This window comes from Electrophorus electricus, chromosome 8, assembly GCF_041902795.1.
Source record: "Electrophorus electricus isolate QZ-2024a chromosome 8, ASM4190279v1, whole genome shotgun sequence".
Taxonomy (NCBI): domain Eukaryota; kingdom Metazoa; phylum Chordata; class Actinopteri; order Gymnotiformes; family Gymnotidae; genus Electrophorus; species Electrophorus electricus.
The window spans coordinates 25,284,281-25,294,255 of NC_137504.1; the positions used below are offsets into that span (position 1 = coordinate 25,284,281).

The 9,975-nt window shown below is 43.3% G+C and overlaps 1 protein-coding gene across 2 annotated transcripts; it reads left to right on the forward strand.

Annotated features, from left to right (window-relative positions):
- Positions 1 to 159: 159 nt before the first annotated feature.
- ak1 (adenylate kinase 1) lies at positions 160 to 7,026 on the forward strand. 2 transcript variants are annotated; one of them, XM_027026006.3, is made up of 7 exons: positions 160 to 310; positions 3,875 to 3,907; positions 4,899 to 4,934; positions 5,224 to 5,387; positions 5,591 to 5,707; positions 6,228 to 6,419; positions 6,942 to 7,026. In XM_027026006.3, exons 2-7 carry the CDS (start codon positions 3,901 to 3,903, stop codon positions 7,008 to 7,010), a joined length of 585 nt encoding a protein of 194 aa, XP_026881807.2. In that variant the 5' UTR covers positions 160 to 310; positions 3,875 to 3,900; the 3' UTR covers positions 7,011 to 7,026. The 2 variants fall into 2 exon arrangements, with proteins under 2 accessions (XP_026881807.2, XP_026881816.2); XM_027026015.3 differs by lacking the exon at positions 160 to 310 and adding an exon at positions 3,010 to 3,149.
- The last annotated feature ends 2,949 nt before the right edge of the window (positions 7,027 to 9,975 follow it).

The following is a 9,975-nucleotide window of genomic DNA, read 5'->3' on the forward strand; positions in this document are numbered from 1 at the left end:
CTCTCTCGCTCTCCCTCCCTCCCTCCCTCCCTTCGGCCGCTGAGCTCCTCTGCCTTTACTAATCGTAACGGATTCCTTCACCCCCTCCCATTCTCCTCCTCTTCCTCCTCCTCCTGCTTCCCAGCATGCATCGCGAGAGGCTGAGCCATCAGAGCTCTATATAAAGGCATGTGGGGGAGAGGGAGGGGTGCCGTGCAGCAGGGTCACTCAGACCGAGAGGATCCGGGACAGGGAGACAGGACAGCCATTCACTGGACAGCCATTCCCAGCCAGACGCTACAGTTCCAGCTACTCTGAGAGACACAGAGAGGTCAGTACTGGGGACGCCAGGACAGATGACATTAGCTCTGGCTGGAAATTTGACTGGGCTCATCTAGTGTAGCATGAAAGAGTTGGGGGGGCTGGCTCAAAGCCATAGGTCTATTTTAGGATGTGAGTTCTTGCAGGGCAGTTGGTTTGGTTGGTCAATAACTGGGCAGAAAGTGAATGGGAGACACACAGAAGCAGGCTGAGAGAAGCTCCTGCATCCTGTAGAGTGCGTGAGAACAGGGGACACAGAGACAGACGCACCATGCTCTGTTGTGACAGCTTTGGTTTGCAGTGTCACGTGGACATGCGTGCTGAATGAAAGACTAGTGTGCACGAGAAGGGATGAATAGGAAAGGGAGCAGGAACCCATTCGATGCAGCTAACATTTTTATCACCCATTCTGTGTGGACAGCGCGGGGGCACTGTGGCCATGGAAACATCTTGTGTAATTCCTCGCGTTTCACACACCCGTGCTTTGGGGGTTAGGGGTGTGTTACTGGTCCTCCAGAGACCCCTCCGGTTGAGCTGTGAGCACATGAACGCAGTCCATGAGCTGCTCGGAGCTGAGCTCTGAAAACACACGGCTCCGTGTTGCCCACTCTCCTCTGCTGACGTCAGACGGAGCTCTCCCGCTTCCTTAAAGAGCACACCGCCTCTTTGGAAGGGGGAGAGGACACCATTGCCATGGCAACAGATTACCACCACATGCACAGCTGTTCACGTGGCATCCTGCACGCTCGGCTGCTACCACCGGTGCAGGATGAAGAGGTGGGAAGCAGGTGCTCCCCTCCACTCCCCTGGTGACGATGGTATCTGAGAATAGTTGCAGGAGAAGGGAAGCTTTTTTTAGCCAGACTACATGACTGATGGTGCAGCAGAGGCCAGGGGGGTGGGGGGAGGGATATCGCCTTTTCCACAGTCCTCTGACATTTGCGGACTAGGCTTTGGATGCGTTCACATGCACACTGACCACTGCCAGGTTTATTCTCCATTGATGTTCTGGTGGCCAAATGCTATCGGTCGTTTATGAGCGCAGAGCCGTTCAGCTTCCGCAGCGGAAGAGCAGTGTCTGAACTGAACTGGTATCAGCTCGGCAGCAGCCATGCCGTGCCACGGCTGCCGCCAAATGCCATCTGACCATGACTCACAAGAGGCACGGCCTACGATACGCAGTCTTAAGACAATATTTACCCCTGTTGTGTAATACTACTGGGCGCAGTGGGAAACTGAATCTGTAAGAGGCAGGGTCAGAGACCTCATTAAGTGCTGACAGAGTTGAAGTCAGATTTAGAAGCTCTTTTAATAGAAAACATTAGAGATTCTGCTGTGGCTGTGCTCATGTTGCAGGGTCCTGAAGATCAACAGGCTGAAGAGCATGCATGCAAGACCGGCATGTTTCAGCAAAAAAAATGCTGTGACATCTGACCAGAGACTTTCAAATAAAATACAAACACTATATGGATTACCTCTGTGCATCTGTACTGATAAGACACATAAACTCACAGAAATGCTGATCAATGATTACACATCATACAGCTGAAACATTCCTGGCACATCGATAAGCAAAATGTGTTTGGAGCAAAGAATAAAGACCATGAAATCTTCCGTAATTTGGCCAACTTTCTCCTGTCCGGGTATGTAAGTGCTTAGCAACCCTGGACACTTCACGCTGGGTGGTGGCTCCAGGCCCCATAGCAGGACTGCCTGTTGTGCCAAAGAGGCCGACAGGGGAGCCACCATACTTGGCCAGACGGGATGTCCCAAAGCAGGTGTTGCTGATTCAGGCATTTGGGTGACATTTATGAAGCACAGAGAATGACCCCACAGGCGCATTAACCTGCCATGGCGATGAGAAGAGGGAGAAGTGAGAATTGCAAATGCATATTTCCCCCGATCGAGATATTTACAGTGATCGGAGTGCAGGTTGTCAGTAGGAATCCTAACTTTACCCTTTGCAGAATGGGTAGCTATTCATGTGAGGGTGTCTTTTTTGTCACAGAAACAATCCAAGAATTCCCCATGAACCCTTTCAGGCCCATTGGTGCGGTTAGAATAGAGGGTAAAAAAACCTGGCTTATTCTAAATCCAATACACACTCTTCTATACACACCCACCCTTTAACTTAAGACAAGTGGCCTTGGTTGTATGGACAATGGAAAAGTGCAGATACAGTCTAGAAGAATGGCTGCCACTGTACAAACACAATTGCAGCCAGGGAACCTGGTAAGGTTCCAGTGAGAGGATTTGCCAGTGGCCAAGCTTTTACAAACACATGCATACATGTGCATGCACACGACTTCTTAATACTGAGTTAAACTGTGCCTAAGATAGAGAAAGAGCATTTCCAGAAAGTTACTTCACATGAGTTTCTCTCTCTCTCTCTCACACTCACACAAAACCACACTATATGTGAACCCTGGCAGCAACACCAGAACCCTCGACTTTAACAGCTATTCCAAATTCTCGAAAGCTTTATTATAGAAGTGTTATAGGAAATTCATTGCGCTGTGAAAAGACCAGGAGCTTACGTCTTTTCTACTTGATAACCAGTGCTGATATGCTATAGCTTGCTAGCTCATTGTTCATAACTGGTTTAACCTCTTGGGTCAGCAGTCACGCCTCTCGACCTCAACGTTTGCATAAACTCTAAGATATGAACAGTGCACCTTCGTGCCTGTCACATGACGAAGCTTTCATGTAAGACAGAAGCGACGGGATCTGTTTACGCTTGCCATCTTGACGCACCCATCAACTTTGCCAAGAACAGGAGCAGGGGTAAAAAAATACAGGAAGCCATAACATTTTACATTCTGAAGACTGGAGCGGATTTCATTTATGCGGTAAATGTTAACAAACTGGCTAACTAATTATTTATTTTGTGCGAATTTGCTGGTCTCGCCTAACGCCAGGGGTTCTGTGAGAGAGAATAACTAATTTATTTATTTATTTATTGGGGGGGGTTCTTTAGTTCTTGGTATGAACTGGTTTCGTTGTTTCATTAAGTGCTCAAACCAGAATACATATAACCAGACCAGAGTCAGCGTCTGCGATACAAAAATAAATAAAACAATATTGTAATATTTTTCATCGAACCTTCAAATGTCGCGATGATCAAATACAGGTATTTCTGCTCCAAACTTGAAGCATTAGCTCTGAGGCGAAACAATGGGGCTGCGTTTGGAAGCTTTTAAAGGCTTCGCTTCTTTCTCAGACTGCAGACAGCGCTTCTAAGCATTGCGTGTGAATGTGTGAGGTTCCTGCACCGCGGCTAGTGCTCGCTGAGCGGAAAGCGCGTGGGGAGGCGTGGCGCGGCGTGGAACTAGGCTGCCTCGTATTTGGCAGAACTGTCAACTGCAAAGGGCCGGTTTGGTACAATGCATAAGAAAACACAAGTAAAATGTAAAAAAACCCCAAATACAAACAAACGAAAACATGGAAGACGTCAGAATTATAGATTTTTTAAAGCTGTGTCAGAGGTAAAATCTATTTTCAACGGTACAGTCTGTCACGGATCCACGATCGCATTCATTGCCTAATGTTTTGACTCCAACTATTGTTTTCTCAGGAAAATCCGTAACGTAACAGATCATCATGGCAGGTAACAACACATTTTCTATTCGAATGGCATAATAAATTACCACTGGATTACTGCATGTCACTTAATTACAACTTGCATGAAAATTGATCATTTACTTGGCATTATTGATTTACTGAGATGTGTGTGAGAAATCGCTCAACGTATTGTGAGAAATCGCTCTTTTAAAAAATTTTCTCGCTTAGTTTTTACATCAATGAACAACATGAATTCAGAATTATACCCAGCAGATTTCTATTTTATGTTCTCTGGTGACCTCATGTGGTCAAACAGCATATTACAACAATAAAAACCTGAAATAACGTTACCACGCTAAGAAATATTTTTAAATCATTTTTACAGGTAGCTAAAGTAATTAGATAACTTGATTAGTTAGTTAATTCGACAACTTCGTCTAAATTATATTTCGACTATTTATTTATATGCATAATCAAACCTTTACAAACACACTAAATAATTATTCTTTTAAAATGCAATGGTATGTATTATTAAAATTTGTGACCTGAAATTTAAATATAAAAATAAATATGAGAAGGCTAACAGCGGGAGAGAACGGCTCGCCTGCTCCAGACGCCTTGCTTTTGTTCCGAGCTCTTATAAATTGGTATGCTAAGTTTGAGCCATCCGGAGGTGGTTAGCAACTGTTCCCATAACAACGTCTCACGCGCGTAGAAATTTAATAAAAGTTCCAAAGTGAAGGTGCGCTAGCCAGCTACTGATTTCTTCAAGGATATGGGTGTGTGTTTAACAAGGGTCCACTCAAGAAATCCTAACGGTAAACTCAGAATTCACATATAGACAGAAAATGTCACAATAAAACAGCACCAGAGTTCTAAAGTGTGAAAGGTTTTGCTACATTGATAGATAGGTATAACAAGTCTAAAACGTAGCTAGCTAACAATACATTTTATGAAGAAGGCAGGTTTTTTTTTTTTTTTTGTCAACCATAACTCCGCCCACCAAAAATGTAACAAAAACTGCTGATCTCTTTCAGATAAGATTAAAGACGCCAAGATCATCTTTGTTGTGGGTGAGTTTTAAAGAAGCTAACGTGCTATATTTGCAGTAACTTTTTCACTGGCTATTTTGGTAGAACTGATGGAAATTTGGTGGAAAGTTAGTGATCTTATCTAACCCAACTTTGCATTATTCATGGTCTAGTCAGATCTACAAGCTATTTGTCCCACTCCAGTAATTGTTTGAAATTGAACTCTGTAGGAAAAGCAATACTGTTAGCCAAAAACCTCAATGAACAAATACTACAGGTATCCTATGGTAACAATTAACGTTACCATAATGTCCATAATGTCCCCCTTCAGGTGGTCCCGGCTCTGGTAAAGGTACCCAGTGTGAGAAGTTGGTAGCCAAGTATGGCTTCACACACCTGTCTTCAGGAGACCTGCTCCGTGCCGAAGTGGCCTCTGGCTCAAAGAGAGGGAAGCAGCTCCAGGCCATCATGCAGAAGGGCGAGCTGGTGCCTTTGGTGAGAGATGTCCTCTGTGCTCTGGTTTCGTGCCTCCAAGGCCTTCAAGATGATTGAAAGAATTTCCTGCATTGTCCCCTTACACGGATCACCAAGAATAATACCCTTGAATACTCTGATGATATAGCTATCTTAACAGTGGTTTTCCTGTTTTAACACAACTGTCAGCTGATATCTTGGGTGTTGGCGATATCTCCTTCCAGGACACTGTTCTGGACATGATCAAGGATGCAATGATTGCCAAGGTCAACGTCTCGAAGGGCTTCCTCATTGATGGTTACCCCCGTGAGGTCAAGCAGGGCGAGGAGTTTGAGAAGAAGGTGTGTGTGTGTGTGTGTGTGTTGGACCTGAGGGGGATTACCTCATATGTTCCATCTTTTAGTTTGACACAGTCTTATCTTTGCTGGTCCCATCTTCAATATACATATATATGATGCATACCCATTTATTATACTCAACTTATATGATGAAACATTCTTTGAGATGAACCCCTCTTTATGATGTACCCCTTTATGATGAACCCATCTTAGAGATTAATCCCTTTATGATGCATCCCATTTAAAACACCCCCCTCTTAACGTGACGTCTCCCTTTATGATGTACCCCTCTTTATGGTAAAGCCTTCTTTAAGGTAACCGCCCCGACTTTTATGACTTTTTGTTAGGCTCTCAGTGAACTTGTTTATACCATATATTCCTATATTAGTATGCTTATACCTACTGTGGACAAAGAAATGCCCCGTACAAACAATGTTCAGTTCTACATGGGTGTGAATTGATACAGCCAATATTCCATTAGAAAAGCAACAGCTGTTGCCCTGACGCCTGCTGTGTTGTTTAGATCGGAGCCCCCGCCCTGCTTCTCTACATTGACGCCAAGGCTGAGACCATGGTGAAGAGACTGCTCAAGCGCGGTGAGACCAGCGGCCGCACCGACGACAACGAGGAGACCATCAAGAAGCGCCTGGACCTGTACTACAAGGCCACGGAGCCAGTCATCGCCTTCTACGAAGGCCGTGGCATCGTCAGGAAGGTGAGCTAGCAGTCTGGATGCCCAGACTCCAGCTGTAGTAGTTAGGTGTTCATTTCAAGGCAGGTTTACCCTGCTGGTCCTGCTGAACCACACTGCAGAGATTAGTTCTAACCTTACACACATGAATCAGTTTAACCAAGGCTATAAGTGGCATCTAAATATGAGAGCCATATGTGTTGGAACTAAACTCTGCAGAGCTGTACATTTGTAGGACTAAAATTGGGTGTTAAGGTGTGCTATTTGGTAACTACTGTAAACTATTTTGGTAACTACTGTAAATTTATTCCGAAAATACGTTGAAACTAATATGACAGCTATGTACAAGACTGTAAGGGGTTGTAATAACTAGCTGGCCACATTGACCTCAATGACTCTGATGTAAATACCTGTTTTATATAACATTAATTAACTACTAAGAGATTAGAAAGTCTTGGGCCATTGTGTGGATTGACTGTCTGGACATGAATACCCCTGCCTGGAGTGATTTGGTGGTTTTTTGTTTTGTTTTTTTTTCTCCTTCAGATTGACTCTGAACCTCCTGCAGATGATGTATTCGTGCAAGTCTCTCAGGCTATTGACAGCCTCAAGTAAAGAGAACATGACTGGACTGATTTTTGTTTGGCTCTTCATTTCCATCTTAAACACCTGAAGGCAACGGCCAAAAACAGCAGCAACAATAACAAATCCTTCACAAAACAAAAACAACAACGAAAAAAAAACCCCAACCCTGCAGCCACATGCACTGCCTGACAAGGTTTAACTTATTTAATATTTAATGCTCTTGCCACTGGAAGCAGCATGGCCAGACTCACCTCCAAGTGCGATTTATATTCCCTGCACTTTGCTGTGGTTTCTACCTCATGTAGAGTCGTCAGGAGCCTCTGTTATGTTTCGCCTTCTGCTGTGTGGTTTGTTCCTGACAGGTGAGACCGTATGTTCACACCGTGTCCATAGTCATTTATTGTCAATCCACCCTTTTACTTAAACATATCTCTGCTCTAAATCTGCTAGTCTCAGAACCACATACCCTAAAACCATTTTTTTTTTTTACATTCCTATAAATACAGTATTCACATCAAACATGTATTACATCTGTGGTGGCATGGTCTGTGAAAGGTGATGTTGCACTATGCGGCCATTACAGTGTAGGTGTTGATCCGCGAAACCTTTTGTGTGGAAGCGAGGAAATTTGGATATCCGCATTTTGCATTGTGTGGAATAAAACACGGACATCGTACAGTTTTAGCTGGCCTCTGGAAGAAGTAGATTAATCTTTATTGGGGAAATGCATGAATGATGAGCCCCAGGAGCTTACACTGTAAGTACCTGAAATAGTGATGTCATAATGAGAAAATGGTTTCACAATTCCTGGGTTATTGGATGTAATACATCTACATAAAATGCATGTGCAAGCTATATGATGATGACCTAATTGTGTAGTTGGTTAATGTTTAAGAGGAGATAAATGTGTTCTGCTTCTTCCATGAAGCTGTGGCATGTATGAAAGAGTCACTGAAAAATTTATAGCTTTGAAAATGGACAATAAACTTATTTGTAGATTCTTAGTAAAGTAGAGAGTAGAGAATGAACTGTGGAATAAAACTCTTTACTGCACTCTAGTGGAGGGAAGGGTTCAAGACATGATGTTTGACACCAGGGAGGTAAAAAACAAAACAAAAAGGACTCCCTCCCCATTCCTAACAGAATCCAGAACATCAGTGACATTCCAGGTTGTTGGACTAAACAATGTAGTCAGGCTTTCTTTTCCTTTTTGATACCTCCTAGTGCTGTTTACCAGATAGATGAAACAGATAGAAAGGAACAACAACCTCAAAACCCCCCATAACATCAAAGTCACATAGGCGTTGAATTTACAAGGTTCCGTCATCGTGCAGTCAAACAGCAGATGCTACTCAGAAGCATCCAAAGACCAGGATGCAAGTGTTTACTACCGAACTTCAAAATGCTGTCTCGGAGGATGTGAAGCCAGACACGAGCAACAGCAGAGCTCGCGTGTTATTGGAAAGGCCCTCTTGAACTCATCACAGGTCTGCAGCCTTCCTGTGCCCTGCACTCCATTCCGGCGCTTCCTCCTGGGATGAAAAACACTTTCCAACAGGTATCCGGATTATCCTCCAAGGAGCCGTGACCTGTCTGAAGCCAACCTGCTCTGGGGAAAGGGAAGACGGAGTCGTTCTGCAAAGCAGATCAGATTGAGTCCTTCTGACTTGATTTGAAAAAGTTAGACGTAAGTACTCCGAAGGTCTTGCAGCAGCACGCTAGAGCACGCTAGAGTTATGTGTGGAATGTGACAACACCAGTAATATCCTACCTGGCAGAAGGGTTTCAAGCAAAGAGCAGAGTGGGGAGTTAGGGGCATAACAATAAACTAGGTCTTAAAACAGGGAAAAAATCTTTACATAAGGGAACAGTATGTAGACAGTGCAAAATGTGTAATTGAGAAGATGGGCTTCTTGGAACTCACTCAGTCCATTATGTTCAAGAGGAATGTAATATTGCGCATCATGATTTAACTGAGAGCAGATTCAAAAGACAACACATGGCAATACATTGTCATCATTTGGACAAATGCAGTGGCATGCGTGAGTCAAGCCACATTTCTGAACACTACAGAATTTTCTGCTCATGCACATAAGTAGTCAGAATTGCACTTAAGTTTTGGTCAGAGGTCCTTCATCAGCTGTGCAAGCAAAGTGCTTCTGAAGTCCTACAAAGCAATTTTGATTCCTCTTATGTAAGCTGAAATTTATATAAAAAAAAATCACTTTCGGAAATAGTTTGCTCTGCTAAAAATAACTTATTTTTCCTTTAATTCTGAAGGTGTTCCACAAAATTACCAGCAAGCCTTCTCTATGTTTTTTTCCAGTGTAAAGCTGAAATACAATAGACAACTCCTGTAGTAATACACGAGGATGTATCCTTTCATGCCAGGTATTTTAGAGGCTGTATTAATAAATTTACATGTAGCACATCTATAGTGGTGGCAGGCTACAGTACCACAGTTACTATTCAACTGATAATTTATCTCACTCTTGACAAGCATGTCCTTGATGTTTTTGTCTTGTCTATAGGACATTAGTGGACGAACAGTCTCTGCATCATCCTGGAGAATTCTGAAGTGTTTAAATATTAACATTACCCACTGATTTACTTGTAAAGGAAATGTTGTTGTCTTAACTGTAAATTGTTTATGGGTCAGTGCATCTGTTCTCTGAACAGGTAAAACACAAAAGGAAATCTACAGTTATGAAAATATCCACACATTTCCACACTTTTCTGGAGGAAGGCTTAATTCTCATTGCAAATGCACTTAAATCTTAACAGTTGTGAGGAGATTGAGTTTTGCAGGCCTGAGAATGTGACGAGTTTGTATTTCAAATGATTTAAACCAAAATTTTAACTGAAATTTTCGAAGCAGTCATCCTCCTACAAACTCATCTACATCTTATATTCCTGGATCCTTTCTGACAGTTAAAGCCTCTGCAGGAAAAATGTGCAGCACAGAGGCAGTGGGTCCACGTCTAACACCAAGCCA

Coding starts and splice junctions, on each gene's coding strand:
- ak1 (XM_027026006.3), top strand. Junction 5,708..6,227: donor GCGAGGAGTTTGAGAAGAAG/GTGTGTGTGTGT, acceptor TGTGTTGTTTAG/ATCGGAGCCCCCGCCCTGCT. Junction 6,420..6,941: donor GCCGTGGCATCGTCAGGAAG/GTGAGCTAGCAG, acceptor TTTCTCCTTCAG/ATTGACTCTGAACCTCCTGC.